We start from the raw sequence: 18,290 nt of genomic DNA, 5'->3' as shown, positions 1-18,290 counted from the left end.
ACATTTTGGAATGAAGAATACACTAAGATTCATTCATTCATATATATATATATATATATATATAAAAGAATTACTAGTAGTACGAAACATGCTGGATGCTTCTTTAAAAAAAATATAAAATAAAAATATATAATGTTTTCATTTAAAAGAAACCAAAATGATATATACATTACATGCATCTTTTACTGCATCAGTGCAATATTTTTATACACTGACATTAGAAAGGCATATCCATTAATACTCAGTGAAGTTCAACATCCTCTTTTAACAAATTCATTAGGTATTCAGAAGTGCCAAGACAATCTTAGCAAAGTTTCTTTTTCAAACCAAAACCAAACTAAAAAAGGATAGATTTCCTAAACTTCTATCATCTATCAATATGCCTCAAACAGAAACTGAAGGAAAATCAGTGTCCATTTTCCATGTAGATGGGGAGGGGGTGATGCGATTTTTTCAAAGCATCAAAAATTATTCCATTCATTTTTATACAACAAAGAACAAATGGGATTTTCAGTACAGTAGATCTTGCAAGCTTTTAAATCACTGATACAAAGTACAGTATTGCTATACTAAGCTTTTGGAAACAAAAAGGTAAATGGAACACGGAAGTACAGAATGTGTAACAAGACTATTTGGGAACCCAGCTACTGCTCTTTTTGAGGATTTTTTTTTTTTTTTTTTAAATCAAAAACATTTGTCTTTGGCCTACCTATTTTGCTTGCTTAGCATAACAATAACAGGGCCAGAACAAATATAAACTGAAATCTCATAGGTATGGATTACCAACACAGTACCTCAGTACATTCACTGATTGAAACAGTAATGCAGTTTAGGGAGATTAATGCATCAACTATGTTTTTAGCCCAAGCAGTTTCAAACAATGGCTAATCCTAAAAAGAAATGCACTTTACATCTTTAAAGCCATAAAAGTGAAAAGTTCATGAACAACTTTGTTTCTAAACAATGACAGCAAGTATTAATCATCAATAGAAAAGCACATATTATAGGACACATAGGACACGTTCCCATGAGTGGGAATGTGCACTTCCCCTGTTTCTTCTGGCGCTTGGTACGTTGCCCTGGGTGGGGTAGGAGAAGCTGAGGCCTGAACCTGGGCTGGCCCCAGCAGCCTTATCTGGGGTCCTGGGGGCCTCCGGGAGCTGCAGCCATCCTGCAACAGGGAGCCTGGCCATCAGCTGGAGTGTGGCTCCAGCCAGCCAGGGTCCAGCCTCAGGCAGCATGTGCTGCTGCCATGTGCACTGCCTCATTTTATTAGATGCAGGGGTTTTTTTTGACACTGGGATCTCCTGAATATATAAAGTTTACACTTTACCCTTCCCTACTTTTCCCTAGCTTAAAAGGACTCTTAGCCCCAGAGTATGTGCAATTACTTTTTCAGTAGGTTTCAAAACTAAATCCATTAGAAGGGGGCTAAGATTCTCCTCATAGTAATAAAAAGGTATAGAAAATAAGATTTTTTTTAAATTTTGGTCAAAGATGTATCCCATTAGATCATGGTGAGGTCTGTGCTTACATGAGAAGTTGTATAGCTATAAACCAGGGGTGTCAAACTCATCTTGTGGGCTGGGCTCTAGCCTGGGGTAGCTGGTAACAGAAACTTGCCACAGCAGCGGCAGCAGTCATCACTGTACTGGAAGAGCAAACGGTGGCAGATTGGGCAGCTGCTTGCCATGGCGGAGGTGCACAAGCAGAAGTGGGCCAGGCAGCCGCAGGGAAACCAAGAGCTGTGTTGCACAACCCTTGCTTGCCCCTTGCCCCTAAGCTGCCAATGGCCATGTCCAATGGGGACATAGGGCCCCAGGCTCTGCGGGAGACCTTGCCCAATGCTATCCATGCTCCCAAATTACCGGATCCACCACTAGCCTGGCAGGCCAGACGAAGCGACTTTGTGGTTTGGATGTTTCACAGTCCTATTAAGTGCTCTTTTCATGTATTCACAGCAGATGCCCTGGTTACCTCCACTGTCCTTATAATACAATACATTTATATCATGTTACAAATTACATTGGAAACTATCAGTTGAACTTGCATTTAAACTCCTTTTCATAGAAAAGTTGGGCTGGAAAAGACCTCAAGATGTCATCTAATTCAACCCCCTGCTCAAGGTAGGATCATCCTTATCCAAGTCAGCCTGTAGAAGTGCTTATTTAACTTATTCCTAAAACTACAAACAATCCTGAAGCACAACTACAAGACACTGACTCGAAACACCAAAAACACCTTAACTTGCCACAGGGAAGGCATGGGTACGAGGGCATTGTCATGTGTCCCATTGCTGCAAGGGTTATTAAAATTGCTGCTACAGAGGAAGGCAAAAATCCCTACAGTCCATGCCAATCTGATTGTGGGGTAAAATTGCTCCCTCACCCAAATATGGTGATTAGTTTGGCCCTGAGCAGCTGGGCAAGAACCTCTAACCTGGATCTTCCAAATTTTAGTCCCAGCAGCAGCACTGGCACACTCCAGTCAAAACTTCCACCCTTAGTTGCAGCCAACACCAATGTTTTTAAGGCAAGAAAAACCCTGACACCAACAGCAACAGGAAGGGAAAAAACTGCTTCCACACTCCATGTGGCAACCAGGAAAGCTGAGAAGCATGGGATAAACCAAACACCCACTCTGCTCTGCAACCTGGAGACAGCAAGCAACTGAACACATCACACCTCCAACCTGAAGAGCCAGAATTCCCCTTTCTGTAATACTATCCTCTCTGTAAACTTATCCCAGATCCTTTAATTTTTTTTTTTTTTTTTTTTGTAACTAAGCTGGTTGTGGAGCTCTCCCATTCATTCTCTTGCTGCTAAGCACACTCCTTTTTACTACCCACCTGCTCTGGGCTGCACAGCTCTTCTTGTGATCTCCCAATGATCTGTGCATGGTGGGCTGCCAACTCTTGGATGATTCCTGAGCAATGCTTATCCAACCTCTTCCTGAAAACTTCTGATGAAGGAGGCTGCCCTTGGCAAACCTATTACAATGTATTCTAGAAAGCAGCCATGTCCAAGAATAGTGTTTGATGCAACAGTGATAGGACCTTCTTTGCAGAAGTCAAGATAATCTTGGATTTTACTGTCTCACCTGCTCACCAACTGAAGTGTTCCAATGGAACAAATGATAAAAAGAAAGTTTACATAACTAAAGTTTTTTCCCATTCTGCCAGCAAGGGTTTGAGTCCATTCCTAACCACCCACCTTTATCACAAGAAAGCAAGTCCATATCTGCTGACTGGAGTAAGACTTTTGTCTGCCACCCAGCAGCCAACTGAAAACACATGTGAACACCTCCATGCCTTCTGCTGGCTGTCATGGTCCATGAAGAGCTTCTAACTTCCCAAGATACACATCATACTCTGACAGCTTGGTGGCTGAGTGGAACTACTATAAATACCTGGGTGTAAATTTAACTCTGGTCAGAGGTGGCTGCTGTCTGTCACCAGACCTTCAGGGCAGAGCAAGGAAAGTAAAGACCAGAGCCAGAAGCTATTTCAGAGGCAGATGTCAATCTGATAAGAGAGGTGACCAATGCCATGTACCAAAAAGGACTTCTGGAGGGACTGCCAAATCTGAATGCTGACCTACTTCAGACTTACAGAAGGGGAGAGATCAGACATGACAAGAGTGAATGGTACAGCTTTGTTTGGGGAGAGATCAGACATGACAAGAGTGAATGGGACAGCTTTGTAAGCAGAGACTTATAGTTCTAGAGTGCTTTTAGAAGTAAGGGCTGGAGATGTCTGAGACAGTGGTTTTGGAGTTTAAGATAGTGGGACTTCAGATTTCAATGTGCAAAACAGGACTTCTGGAAGGAGGGCTGAGCCTTAAAAACCCTGAGCCAGAAACATCAGCTAGACTACCAGGTGCACCTGGCTGTGAAGCACACGGAACCCAGTAGTTGGAAATGTAAAAGCAGAAATGATTAATAAATGTGGATGTTATTTATAATACCACATTATACCTCAGAGCTGCATAGATATACTGAGAGAATTTTTGGTGCTGGCTAACATTTCTGGAAGGACTGTTGCAGATCCATCCATTCCAAGATCTGCAATGAAGCATCTGGTACCAATACATCATCTTTGCAATTAACAGATGAGTTTGGTCCCGACCAGAGTGCTTTGAAGATTCACTGCATGTTGGATTTACTGGCAGCTGGATACTTTTTAAACATTTTTAAACATGCTGGTAATTTCTTTTTTTAAGGCATTCTCTCCAGGACTTGAAAGCACAGGAGTGATACCTCAAAACCGCCAGACAAACTGTTCAGTCCCTGATCAAATAAGTATCAGCTATGTATATTCATATGACATAGAATGTTTGTACTTTCTTGGAAGCTGCTGGAGCATTTTCCTTCCTCCAGTCTATGATTTCTATGATATAAAGGAACAAGACTGAAAACCCAGTACTGAACACACACACACCTGTGAGTAGTATAACAGAAAGAGCAGTTAATGCAGCTCCATGCTGAGCTGATCACATACCAAGTACAACCGGAAAAAAAATGATGGAAATAGGAGGGCTTTAAAACCCTTAGGTTACACAACAAAGTACAAAGTGAGAAGCATACAGAAATCCAATGTCTCATCAGAATACCAGAACACCAGCTTTCTTTGGTTGAGAGAGACCTGAGGCAATAGTCAAGATCAGATGCAGACCAACCAGAAAAGAAGCTTGGAAGTTTTGGAGGAAGTGAAATAAGAACTGGTATCCCAATGATTAAAACCCCACAGATTAAACTGGAACAGTCTTCAGAAAGTTAAACTAGTTAGAGCAGGAAGTTACTGTTGGTGTACAACAGAAGCAGGAAGAAGGAGGTACTCAATTACAAATAAGAAATCAGGAAATGGAAGGAGAGCCATAAGAAACATGTATAAGTATCTTCAAATTTAAATAAATTATGAGCTAATAACAATTCATACATGGTAAGAATGGAGCTGAGAGTGGGAACCTGAAGAAATTTTAGCTAGCATAAGAGCCACACTGTACCATATGCTAGGAAGGGTAGGAAAAAAGTGCCAGAATGGCATCCTTTTAAATGGCCCTTTTTGCAGATTAAAAAAAAGAAAGAAAAAAAAAGGAAAGAACATGAATGTATTTAAGCTTTTTCATTTATATTTGTCTACCTTAGCTGCAGGTGGCAATCCATATGGTATTTAACACTGTGCCAGCAGAGTGCAGGAGTAGACTAGAACAATCACAGCACCCCACAAACATAAGTAATTAATATATTCACTGCAGAATTAGCAAAATTGTAACTGACTTTGGAAATCCCTATATTCTGATTGGCAGAATCTACTAGAGCATGGCTGGTGGTCAAATTCATTCCATGAAGCAATTTTAGACCTGATCACAGAGCCCAGAAATCAGTGGCAGGCGGCTTCTGCAGCAATAAAGGGATCTGCATAAGGGAGTAGCTGGATGGCAAGAAGATACGATTAATGGCTGTTTTTAGAGGTGCTGGCCTGCCATTAAGCAAGCAACATTATAAAAGTTATTTTGCTTCTAAAAGTTGTGGATCCCTGTACTGCAGTACAGTATACAGATTTGAAATCTGTAGTTATTTTTTCACCTGTACAGTGGCTAAGATGGCATCCAGAATTAGCATGTTGGGAACTGTGTAATATAGAGAAATAAAGCATACTTTTCCATTGTAAAGAGCAGTGTATATCTTGAAGGCTGCTAGATGCACAGACATACAATGGCTTAGTTATCCTGTTTCAGGATCTTCGGTCCTGCAAGTACTTTGTGTAGAATTACCATATGATTACTGCTCAGATAACTTTAATCTGAGTAGCCAAAATGCAAAAATCTGCTAGGAGTTAATCTGATCATTACCTCACTAGCTCAATCCAACTAAAAATGTTCAGTCTGCGTAAAATAAAAAGATACCTGCCTCAGATTTATTTCTATCAGCTCCAAATTTTACAAGGAAAATAAAAGAGATCAGTAAGACCACTGAAAGTAAAAGTTTTGAGTCCTTTTACTTCCAGAATATCTCTGGTACTTATGTACTGGCTATTGTTATAATTGCCTATAATAGCTTCTAAGGTGTGCGCGTGCGTGGCCGCACACAACTAAAAGTGGGGCTGCGCACAGCTTATTCAAGGCTGCGCACCAGGGGAAGCTGGGGCGGGAGCCTGGCATGGGCTCCCTTGGCTCTGGGGAAGTGCTCCACTCCCCTGCATCAGGGCCAGGGAGTGGAGCACTTCCCTGGAGCCGGCGGAGCCCGCACCAGCCCCCTACCCCAGCCTCCATCACTGCCTTGCCTCGCCTCGGGGAGGAGCCGCTACCTGCTCCGAGTGAGGCTCCGCTGACTCCAGGACACTGCGCTGCTCCCCCACATCACCTCGGGGAGCGAGAAGGCACATGGTAATCAGGGCCGAGGAGTAGAGCAGCGTCTCGAAGCCGGCAAAGCCTCACTGGGGCAGGCAGCGGCTCCTCCCTGAGGTGAGGCAAGGCAGGGATGGAGGCTGGTGTGGGCAGCTGGCGTGGGCTCCGCTGGCTCCGGGGCAGTGCTCTACTTCCCAGCCCTGATGTGGGGGAGCGGAGCACTTCCCTGGAGCCAGGGAGCCCATGGCAGGCTCTGGCTCCAGCCCCTGGTCCCTGCCACCCAGCCCCTGGCTTCAGCCTCCAGCCCCTGGCTCCGGCCCCCCAGCATCCAGCCCCAGCCCGCATCTCCAGCCTCCGGCTCCAGCCCCCTTCGGTAAGTGTTCCACGCCAGACCGAGGCAGTGCACTCATGGACTGCTGCTTCTTAGAGGGAACATTGCCTGCAAGGCAGGGAGCAGCAAAGGCAGCTGCCTCTGTGGCTTCCCCTGGTGGTGCATGAGTGCTGGGAGCTACGTGTGCGCTGCTAGGAGTCGCACGTGATACAGGTGGGCCAGCCTGGCTGAGCTCTTTGCCACCATGCAGCAAAGCTGGAGCCGTGTACCACTGGGTGGCAGTGCCTGCATGGGGCATGAGTGCCCTGAGCACCTGCCACCTGCTGCTGCCGCCACTGACGATGAGAAGTTAGGACTTATCTGTTGCAGGGAAATGCCCACATCACATGATTAAAATCATGCTCCATCTTGCCTGTTTTCTTTTTAGCCTCATGAATCTGGTGCTCCTGGCCAGGTGGAAGGTGCTCTCCACAGTCTGTTCTATACCCTGGTGCTTAGAGCACTCCACTGGGAAAAGGGAGATGTGGGTTTGAGCTCCTCTAGGTGGGACACTTAGGTCTCCCACTCCCTGAACAAGTGCTGCAACTCAACTGGTCTCAAAGAAGGGCACTGAGACCCCACTGGGCATTTCTGAGAGGAGAATGCTGTTGACAACCAAACACTATCAGCATGCAGTAGGAACCTCCCTTTTGCGGAACATGCTGGATCACAGGATGATGAATGCATCCTTTAGTTGGGTGCCTAAGCCCTAAAGGAGTGAGTCTGTAACTCTTCCTGTCACTCCTCTTGTGCCTCCTAGTATTTTCTTTTGGCTTCCTCTCGGTACTTGCTAGCTCAGTACACAACCAATGTAAATCATCCTTTGGAGGTGGATAACGTTCTCTGCTAACAAAGGAATTCTAGGTGCCTAATCCATACAATCTGGATCAGTGTCCCAGAAAAAGACTCAATTTTTTAGGTAAAGTAACATTTAAGTGGAGAATTTGAATCTGGCTCCAAGTGAATGGACCATGGTCATACAAGAAGTCAATGGCAGAGAAAAGGAGATTTGGGTTCAATTCAAAGGCCAATATTGATGGCCTTGCCACTGGGCTATCCTTCTTGTTAAATTATTTTGGAGCATCTCCCTCTCTCTGCAGCAGCTGCTGCCTCCTGCCAGGGGCTGCAGACCTGGGTTCCTGGCCCCATAGCTCTGGCAGCTCAGGACCCCCCTGACCAGCAAGAGGCACCAGCAGGACAAGCAGGCACAACTTATCCAGGGACAAATGCAAAACCTGTCCCTAGCTTTTCTGTCACTATACAAACAAGAAATATGCTACTTCAACTTGCTGCAATACTGCTATCTGTTGAAATTTCATTAACTTTCAATATGTAAAAAGATTGGCAGAAAGCATACCATTTAATTTGCCAAGCCAGATCAAAGAACTGTTCTGTCTAGTCCTGCAGCCTGTCAGAAAAGATCAGATTATCTAAATACTGACTGATCACCTTTGTTTTCATGTAAGAACAATGGAGATGTTAAAAGGATGTGAAATTATATTTCTCGAGCTTTAAATCTAAACTCAGGGCTATAAATTTCAGCTACTGTATTAGACTACCATCTACTGGTTGGCACTAAATTAAACTCCTGTAAATCAAAAACAAATTCTATTTCCAAGAGAATTGTGTGTTCTAGACTGAGGACCAAAATCACTTTCTAGAGAAAAATATGTATTTGAAATATATCTTCCGAACAAATAGCCAAAATGAACCATTTTAAATGTACACTTAAAGGTGTTTTGCCCCCACAAACAGATGCAACAGCAACTCTTGCAAGTAACTCAAAACAGCTTTGAAATAAAATACTGAAACACATCTGTTTAGCTGCTTTCAATACTTACATTCGGCTAGTTTCAATGTTTTCAGAGTGAGGTTCTCCTGGTGATCTAAGATGCAGATAAAAAAAATATTATGCATCATTTTTTAGTCTAAATTAGTAAAATATGTTGGATTAGAGTATATGATGTTATCTATACCTTACAGTCTATATGGTTCTATTATTGTTAAAACCACAAACAAGCTATTGAAATTTGACTTGTTTTTTCACTTATTAGTTTGATTAACTGTGGAGGAAAACGGGTTACAGTCAACAAATATATAATGATTCAGAGCTGATTCTTTTAGTGAAGAAAGCAACTCTGCAGATTCAGAGGACAGGAAACCCCAAGAGATTTTAGCTGGTACTTCCTTCTACATGCAGCTTTTCCAGGTAAAGCTTTTTTACCTTTTTCAAGGTAAGTTGAAGTTCCTTTATCATCACATAACCACTGTTGTGCCTTACTGACTAATCCTAAGCATTGTAGGGCCTGTTTTGGGAAGGAAGAGTCAATAGGATTGAGTACCAAGTTCCTGACACTTGAAGTGACTCTTTACAGATTCCAGTCACCTGTACCGCACAACGCTGTATTCATAAATTGTAGTTCCTTACTTGCAGTTATCCAAGAGGACTGCTAGTGGAAACAGATCCAAATAGTTACTTTTACTCTTCTTTTTCTCCACCCCAACAAAAGCAGCTGTTTTAGGAAGCAAATACCCTCCTCACCAGCTCAGGAGATCATCCTCCTCTTTCTAACTACAATGTCAATTTAAAACTGCCAGGTAGCCTATCATTCTGTTCACTTCCTCCCCAAGCATAATGATGGGGAGACACTGACACAAGTTAAAGTCATCTTCCAATACTGCAACTGTTTTGTATTAACCCAGAAGAAAAAAATATCAGCTCAAATATACTCAATCAAGCATCAAGATAAGACTTTCCTTTCCTTTTTGGGTCCTTGTGACAAGCTATTTAGCAGAATTTGCAGATCTGCTGGAATCTGACAGGGTTACTCCATGAGCACTTCTGCTATGGCCTTGAACTTGCAAATATTGGGCTGCCAACCATGTGCCTTAGTGCCCATGCCCCAGCCTTCCCCTGATGAGAATACAATTCTGTACACGCATCCTACAGCTTTACAGGTTAGTCAATGACCATTACGAACAATGTCACTGGGATTTGCCAGTGGGATTGCCTCTAAAGAAAGGCCTTAATCTGAGATGCACAAACCAGAGTTTAAAATAACAAAGACAGTATGGTCTGCTTGGGCAGAGAGGCCTCACAGACTTTCTGCTTGCATGATGTGTACAACCTCAACTAAAACAACAAACATTTTAAAGCAAGGGTAACCAACAACTCTGACACATGTTCCCTTAACGGTGTGATGGCATCTGATCCCCAATTCTAAAATCCTACAGTATGTATCAACTGATTGTTGTCCCTGGCCAGCATCGGGGGGCTAGTTTGAGTCCCCAGTGTAGTCCCAGGGCCAGAGCTGACCAGGCCCAGACAGCCCTGGGTCTGGTTCACCTTGATTTGTCTGAGCCAACAATCAGTTGACTGTCAAAACCTGTGCCTAGCAGGTCTGGGTGGGCTGCTGAGCAGAGGGTTTTAAAAGTCCCCAGCAGGGGACACCCTTCAGTTCTTATCCCTTGTGTTTGGCAGTCATTAGCCAAATGACTACTCAACAGTTAAACGTATGCAACTTTTCACTCTCCAAAGCCAAGAAACAAACAAGTTGCTTTTGTAACACCAGATTCTATACTACACTATTACTATACTACATGGCCGTGCAAAGCTTCAATAGCCAATTCAATTCAGAGGAGATTTGGCTCGATTTGGGGACTGAATCTCCGAATCCGAATCGAATTGGGAGACCAATTAAAAAGATCTGAATTGATTTGGAAAAGATTTGGCCGCTTATGAGATTCAGCCATAGACTAAACAGGCAGCTGATAGCTGCCTCCAACTGGTAAGTCTGTTGGGGTTGGGGAGGGGAGGGGTGCGGGGGAGGGACAGGTTGGGGCTGGGGCAAGCTGCCCAGCCGGGGCAGGGGCCAGCTCTCAGGCAGCATGCAGCACCCTGCCAAGCCGCGCTGCACCTGAGCGATGCAACAGCTGCCGCGTAGGTGCCAAGTGTGGGGGACAATGCCCACTGCTCCCCACTGCCCTGCGCTGCATGGGGGGCCTCTGCCATGAGTGCCCAGGGGTCCCAATCACCACTGCTGCAGCTGATGAATGATGGGCTTTTTCTTTTTTTTTTAAATCTCTGCACTCACCGACTGCAGAATGGCAATTAGGGTCTCTGACGGCTCATGGCAGAGCGCCCCTGTGCAGCATGGGGCAGTGAGGATTGCACCTACCTCTCTGCTTGGCACCCATGCAGCAGCTGCCCCATGGTGCAGGTGCAGCACAGCTCAACAGGGTACTGTGTGCTGTCTGGGAGCTGGGGCAGCTCCAGCAGTCACCCAGACCCAGTGGCCTCAGCTCCCAGGCAGCATGCGGCACCTTGCTGAGCCACACTGCACCTGTGTCATGGGGCAGCTGCCGCACGGGTGCCAGGTAAGGGGGAGGGGATCTCTGCTGACCCCCACTGCCCCATGGGGGGCACTCTGCAACAAGCCCTCTGAGGCTCCAATCACTGCTGCCAGAGCCAGTGAGTGCAGGGCATTTTTTTTTTTTTTAATAGAGTGTCGGGACTAGGCTGGGGCTGGACTGGGGATGGGGCTGGGCAGAGCAGCCATGGGGGCTTTTTCTGCAGCTCCCCCCGTCCGGGGTGAGACAGGCACAGCCAGAGGAGCTACCGGAGAACCTGCAGCTGTGCCTACCTCTCCCTGGCCAATCCGAATCTTCTGAAGCAGATTCATCCAAATAGATTCAGGACAGTGATCTGAATCGAATCACTGTCCTTGGAACTGAATACTTCCCTATTTGCACAGCCCTACTACACTACACTACACTACACTACACTACACTACACTACACTACACTACACATCTACCGCTTGTTCTATCACTTGTGTTGATAGAAGCCTTGAGATCTTATCTGAAAGTCTGCCCAGTGCAAAAAGGTTTGGGATCTTGTTAGTTTCTAACAAGTCATAAAAACAGAGTGTGTGCATGTGTATAGGTCCTTTCCAATCATGTCCCTGATTTAAAAAAAAAAGGATGTGAAAAAGCAGACTTGCAAGCTCTTTGGGGTGGGGGCAAACTTTTACTTCTGTCAAAACAACATGTAGTGTAGTAGGATCCTGAGCTCTCACTGGAGCACCCCTTGATGCTTTCTATAGTACAAATAAATATAAAAAATGGCTAGCAGTATTGGGGAAAGTAAAGATTATCACCAGTTTTCAACACTCACTGCAGCAGCATATTGAAAAACAAAAACAGAAACAGATAAAAGTGTAGACAGTAGGTAAATGAAAATAAAAAGAAAGCTGGTCACATGTTGAATACCAATTTGCTGCAGAAAATACATTGATATCTGGTATATCTAGGATCTAAATTCTAACCTGATGATTTAGACACATTTCATTTAGGCTTCCTGAGAACTTACATCACTAGACGGTACGCATCTAGTACCAAGCAAAGTTCTTGTGCCAGTTGATCAGGAAAACAGTACTAGAAAGACATTTTTAAGGACCCTGAATTTTCAAGGAAATTAAGTAGCCAAAGAAATAACAGAAATGTTTCTGCAAATTATGGTGCAAAATTCCTGAAGTCACTTTTTTTCTGGATTTCCAGTGGATCTGTTTACAATGTGTTTATAATATGAAACATTAAACAGATTATAATGACAGGATAACACTTCTGAAAGAATATAAAATACAGCTAGTTTAAAATAAATTATGATAAGCTTTCAGCAGTATTTTAAGCAACTGTGGAACTATTCTTCACTGTAAAACTGAATTTACAAACAAACATAGCATTACTTTCCAAATACGTAAAAAACAAATGGCATACTTAAACTGCAGAGAATACATTATAATATGCTAAAATATTTCTTTAACAAATTTGACAAAAATCAATTATAAGATATATGTTTTTGTACATATAATTTTAACAAGGCCCCAGAGCAAGTGTTCTTACAACTTTGAGCCTTGAATTAGATTGGATAAACTGATCACAAGACACCAACTAATCTGAAAACTGCAGCATGAGCTAGCAAATTCAAATGGTGGCTCACTTCCAGCAACACTGGGAGCAACTTCTCCATTCTGCAAGCCACTCCTTTTACCTCCACTGTAACTCCCTAGGAGAGAAAAGTAAAGGTATGCAAGTCTATGGAATTTAGCAATATTATCAAGCTTCCTGGATGAATGCTTTCAGTAAACTTTAACTAATTAAGTAGGTTTTTTTTCTTAATAAGGAGACTGCCATGGTATTTTTCATCATCACAAAATCTGTATACTGTTAAAGTGGGTGGAGGCTTGAAACTGTGATCTGCTTGTTAGCAAACCTTTTTCTTTACACAAAACACCCCATTGAGACACTGTAGTTCAGGGCAGGCAACCCCCAGAACGGGGGCCAGAGTGTGACAGGCCAAGCCGTTTTGCTTGGCATGCACACCTTGGGGCATATGGCAGGGAAGGGGCTAGGGCTGCACTGCCACAACAAGGATCAGGCCCCTTGCAGCTCCCCCAATGTCCACCCCTGGCATGCCAACACCTTATAAGCCAGGTTTGCGGGTTTTTTTGGCACTCTGTCCAAAAACATTGCTGACCCTTGCTGTAGTTTATTGTTGGAGGATGAACATGAGTATCAAGATGCTGACACTCAAGGCAGCAGAGGGCAGAACTACATGGATTTAAAAATCAATTCGAGAAAAAGAGAAAGTAATGTACGGTTTAACCCCAGTATACTTTCAACAGCTACTTTACAATTACCTTCAAGTCATACAAACGCACAGAATTCCTTGAAATGAAAATGTTATACTAATAATAAAATATCTACTTATTTTACACAACACAAAGTTTAATGTTTACCTTTTACAAGCTGTGGCCATTCGGTGACATCAGGGTGATCACAATTCTGAGTCACTGATTAAAAACAGGTTGTCACACCAGTCCTGCCGATCAACTGGGCTACACATAAGCTTAACAACTCTAAATAAATAAAAACAACTTTGTTAGAAGTCCTTTAAAGGTTGCTTTCAATTATGTTGAACATATATCAAGATATGTTTTCAGCCTGTCCATCAAATAGAGGTTATGGAAAGAGTAAAATTACTAATGCTAAATATTATTTTTACCTGCTAAGCTTAGAATACGCTGTTAAAATGATTATATTGCCATCCAAAAATCAACTACGCTTGTACTTTAATTCACTACAGCAGACAGTACTGGCTCATATAAAACAGCTTGAAAATTAATTGAAATTTATAAAATTCAGTAAAAGCTCACCAAGTGATGGAAAGCACTTAATTCAAGTGAACAAATAAAGATTCTGTAAATTTACATAAGCAGAAACTGCGGCTCAATTCTTACTATAACATGCTATTTAGTAAATTTTATTCTCTCAACTCAATTTAACTTGCCTGTAAAAAGAACATAGGATTCAGTATTGTGTGGGGCTTATTTTTTGCTAAAATATTATCTCCCAAAAATACGAAGAATGAACAAAGTCCATGCATGGAACTACTTAAGACGTTAAAAAGCAACGATGAACTTATCACCCTGTAGAATTTGGTCTAATACACACCCCTTGGAGTGTTTGCTTCATGTATAGGTACATTTTTCTGTCTTCTACTCTCACTTTTGAAAATTATTTTTTACCTGTCAACTGTTTCCTGTGATACGGCTTGACAGATTTAAATTGTAGGGTTGGTCTTCTATTCTGTCAGGCAGGTGGCAACCAGTGATCACTCAGCAATACTTGTGCCCACAGCGCCCTGGGACCACCCTGGATGATTACTTCCATGGCTGGAAAGGAACCAGTTAGTCTCTTACCTCTATCATTTACCCTAAACTACAGTTAACAGAAAAAAGAATCGCAATCATATCCTCAACACTGAAATCAACCAATTCTCATCTCCAATTGAGTTATTAGCAGAACTGGAATAAAAAGTGTAGAGGAAAACAGCGCGGATCCCAGTTTTTCTGACGGAGTCAAAAAAGCAATTATAAAAAATAATAACTCTGTTCATCTAAGTCTATCTTTTGATAATGCAGGATTATTCAGTAAAGCACTTTATTTTTAAACATATTTTATAGGCTGCTCATTCATGAAGGAAGTGAAAAAACAATTGACATTTGTTCCTATTTTCTTTTAATTAGGCAAATCAGGCAATATTCAGTAGTTATACAACTTAAGCACTGAGCAAGTCAGGAACTCACTTTATAAGCCGCACTGACCTGTACGCACTGTAGGATTTTACTTAGCAGTTACTTCACATACATTAATGCACAAGAGCAAACGGTCTACACAGGAAGAACAGCTTTTGACATGCTGCAGCTAGTCACATCTGGGATAGGCCAAACCACACAGTAACCTTTTTTGCATGCTAAGGGAGTACATGCAACAGCTTCACGCATTAAAGGCTCCTCATCCCAACCCACTGACCACAAGTTTCCTTGCAGAAAGCATCTAATTGTAACAAATAGTAGAAATTCTTCCTATTTGCTAAAGTGTATTAGGAGGCTTGGCACAGCTATAAACAATGAGGGGACAAGGACACAAACTTTATGGAGGTTTACCAGATCAGACACTGACTGACTAGTCACTGACTAGTACAAGTCATTACATCATAAATATATCAGGTTCTTCATCTGGGAAATGGAACATGATACTAACCAACTTTGGAAGGCTCCTTGTTTTTATCTACAGAACTCAAATATTACCAATATCAAAATGACATTTCCTTCCCTCAAGGAATCTGGATTGATTAATGCAACAGACTTGAAAGGAGACTTGCTTAGGGGAAGAAGGAAAATATTTTTTTTTTAGAATCAAATTAGACCTCAAAGTAGCAGCTGAAATTTATATGCAGAAAACAGGATGCACTTAAATGCAAATAACCATTTCCAGGAAGTTAATACTGGGAAATAAGAATCCACAGATGAAATGCCAATCCTTCCCACAATGATAGTGACACAAAACATAAGTGGTTTTCAAACTGCTATCTGTCACTCATGAGTGGTACACAGGATGAAATACTTAGGAACCAAGTAAGATTTTTGATGCAATGCAAGATGAAAAGCTTAGAGTACTGCTTAACGCAGACTGAGGTTTGGATAGCACAGGTTACCTCACTTTTCAATAATTTGTTTTAAGGACAAGGACACTGATTTTCTTCTTTTTACTTCTTTGAAAAGCAGCAAGAAACTAATTGTTTGTTGTTACTCCATTTTGTGTAAGTATAGAGAAGCAGGTTTGTAAAGATGTGTTTGTTATTAAAAATAAATGAAAGTGTTCATCTTTAAGTCTGCTCTGAGGTTCCCTACGATAAACAGGAATGGAGCCTAAACTGGTTACATGCAATACTTCCACAATGGACCTGAAATTCACAGATGTCAAAATTTAGGAATTATGGTAAATTTTTATTAACCTATTGTATCAATGAATACCTTGATAGGTACTGAATTAGCTATATGCTATCGAAGTGAAGTGTCATGCACCTGCCAGACTAGGAACCAGAAAGTATGATTAACATGGAATAGCTTTCCAGTCAATGGAAGCATCCCAGATGAGGCCTGGTACATTTCCTGTACTTAGAAATGGTAGATTTTTTTTTGACAAGTTAAAAAAAAAATTGCGTAATGGGATAGCTGCGGCCTAAAGGAAACCAGTTCTACTTTGGTTGTCTCCATGGAACTGGGAGAGTTGGAGTTGGAGCAACAGAAAATCTTCAGAGATGAAGTGCTAGATCTGGATAAAAACCCACAAAATACAGAAGACAAAAAGAACATGCCTTCTAAGCACTGGAAATTTTTTGACTCATGGACTTGAAAAAGCTGAGGGGAACTTGCTACAGAACCCAAAGAAAACTCCATGACCAGGAAGAGAGAAATACATAGGTGGAGTGGGGTCCAAAAGATAAGCTGGCATCTCTGGATGTACGAATCCATGTTGAGGGCCACCCTCAGTCTATTCTCTTAGCTTACTTTTTTTGGCCAAGTATTTTGATGCCTGGCAGATGGAAATGTGCTAGAGATTTCATTTTGCTACTCAAAGGGAGATGACTCCTTGAATAAGTTACAGCTTCTCTCTGGTAGTATATAAAGGCTATCACAGGTGCAGGTTCCTTTTGGAACAAAAAGCAATTGTTCGCACATACTTAAGTCACCAATCAGAGATCTGAGCTCTATTGCTGGATCAAAACACTTACGTGCAAATATTTCACCTTCTGTAGTGAAGTTCTTTATTCCTAGAGGGTTGTTACTGGTACATGTTAATATTTCCAGACTTATACTGGCAGCTTATAAATGTCTGGCTGCCAGAGAATGTTTAATTTTGTGCACTGTCTGTTTAACTACAAAGATAATCTCTAGCAATGAACCTTGAACTTTGCTTTCAGATTTTTCATGCCATGATAACCACCAAAAGATGTGAACTGGTTTCAATCAGGGCTGAACTTAAATAATAAAAGGCCTGATAAATTACAGACCGTTACAACTTCTGAGAGAGGTTTTAAAGAAGTGGTTCTCATGAGCCAGAAGTATCAATTTGACTACTGCATTTGTTAAAAATCTTTTTAACATAACAGGAGCTCAGGGGAAAGAAATTCTGTACACTTACTACTAGACTTAAAGCACGGATAAGTTGGATAATGTTATATGCATGTAATTTGTTAGTCTTCTGGAGACCAATAATGAAAGCCACTTGAATTTCATAAAGCTGCTTTAAATAAGGTCTGAACTAATTTAGATGAAAATGAATTAGGTTAGCTCTAGAAAAACTAGTCCTGAATGTAAAAATACAATTTCTAATGAGGCAGGTTTATGTTACAGTAAAAGACAGGCCTTTTGGAGACAGTGTGTTAGAAACCTCTATTCTACAGTCCACAGATTGAATCTCAGAATTTTCACCTTGAATTTCTTTTACTTAAATTGGTTGAGCTAGTTAAGTTTCAATACTTTTCTTATAACACCCATTTCTTGGCTTCCATAACAATAAAGAAAGTATATATTTTGAAAAATTAAATTACCAGTCTTTTTTCAGACAATTAGAAGAATAATTTCCTTTTGTAAAAAGAAGCCATAGAAAAAAGAATCTCTAAATATTCCCCCAAATACCAAGAGTCACAGCATCTTTACTAAAGTAACCCAAGACCAGGCCTCATGAACAGCACACTTCTTCTAGAACTGCTTTTTGATCGCTTAACTTTTAACTGATTCTACTTAGTTTTTTGCAAAAGGATCTACAAATAATTCCTTAAATATTTACACAATATTTATGTAAATACACTTTGTAGGTTCTTCACCCAAGATAAGATTTATTTGGAATCCTCCAGTAAATCATCTTGCTGACAGAGCTTCTAAATGAAAGGTGTTAAATCAGTTTCATATCCAGAGATACTATGCCGCTACATGGCCAAGCCTGCTTAACTAAAATTTGTGAGCCTGCAGAAGGTACTTTGAGTGAACTCTGTCTGCTGGGGGTTGCTGGAAAATTATAGGACGGTCTAGTGAATGTTCCATACATTTTCAATTAAAAATCTTCACTAATAGATATATATTAGTAGAGTTTCATTTAAATAATGGGAAAAAATGTGGAGTTGGGGTTACTTTGTTTTAACCAAAAATTGTGGATTTTTATTAA

At 41.6% G+C, this 18,290-nt stretch overlaps 1 protein-coding gene across 3 annotated transcripts in view; it reads right to left on the bottom strand.

The window, feature by feature from the left end:
• Positions 1-18,290, bottom strand: part of UBE3A (ubiquitin protein ligase E3A) — a 70,088-nt gene that overhangs the window by 31,517 nt on the left and 20,281 nt on the right. Inside the window, exons 1-3 of one of the 3 annotated variants that reach the window (XM_006017067.3) lie at positions 14,306-14,459; positions 13,517-13,636; positions 8,559-8,603 (exon numbers count right to left, since the gene is read on the bottom strand). In XM_006017067.3, the coding sequence (XP_006017129.1) occupies positions 8,559-8,603; positions 13,517-13,536 (65 nt within the window). In that variant the 5' untranslated portion in view covers positions 13,537-13,636; positions 14,306-14,459. Of the gene's footprint in view, positions 1-8,558; positions 8,604-12,717; positions 12,766-13,516; positions 13,637-14,305; positions 14,460-18,290 lie in introns of those variants that run through there. The other 2 variants (XM_006017066.3, XM_025195586.1) reach the window with 2 other exon arrangements.

This window comes from Alligator sinensis, unplaced genomic scaffold, assembly GCF_000455745.1.
Source record: "Alligator sinensis unplaced genomic scaffold, ASM45574v1 scaffold144_2, whole genome shotgun sequence".
Classification (NCBI taxonomy): Eukaryota; Metazoa; Chordata; order Crocodylia; family Alligatoridae; genus Alligator; species Alligator sinensis.
The sequence above is the reverse complement of the archived record's forward strand: the minus strand, read 5'-3'. Positions and strand labels throughout refer to the sequence as shown.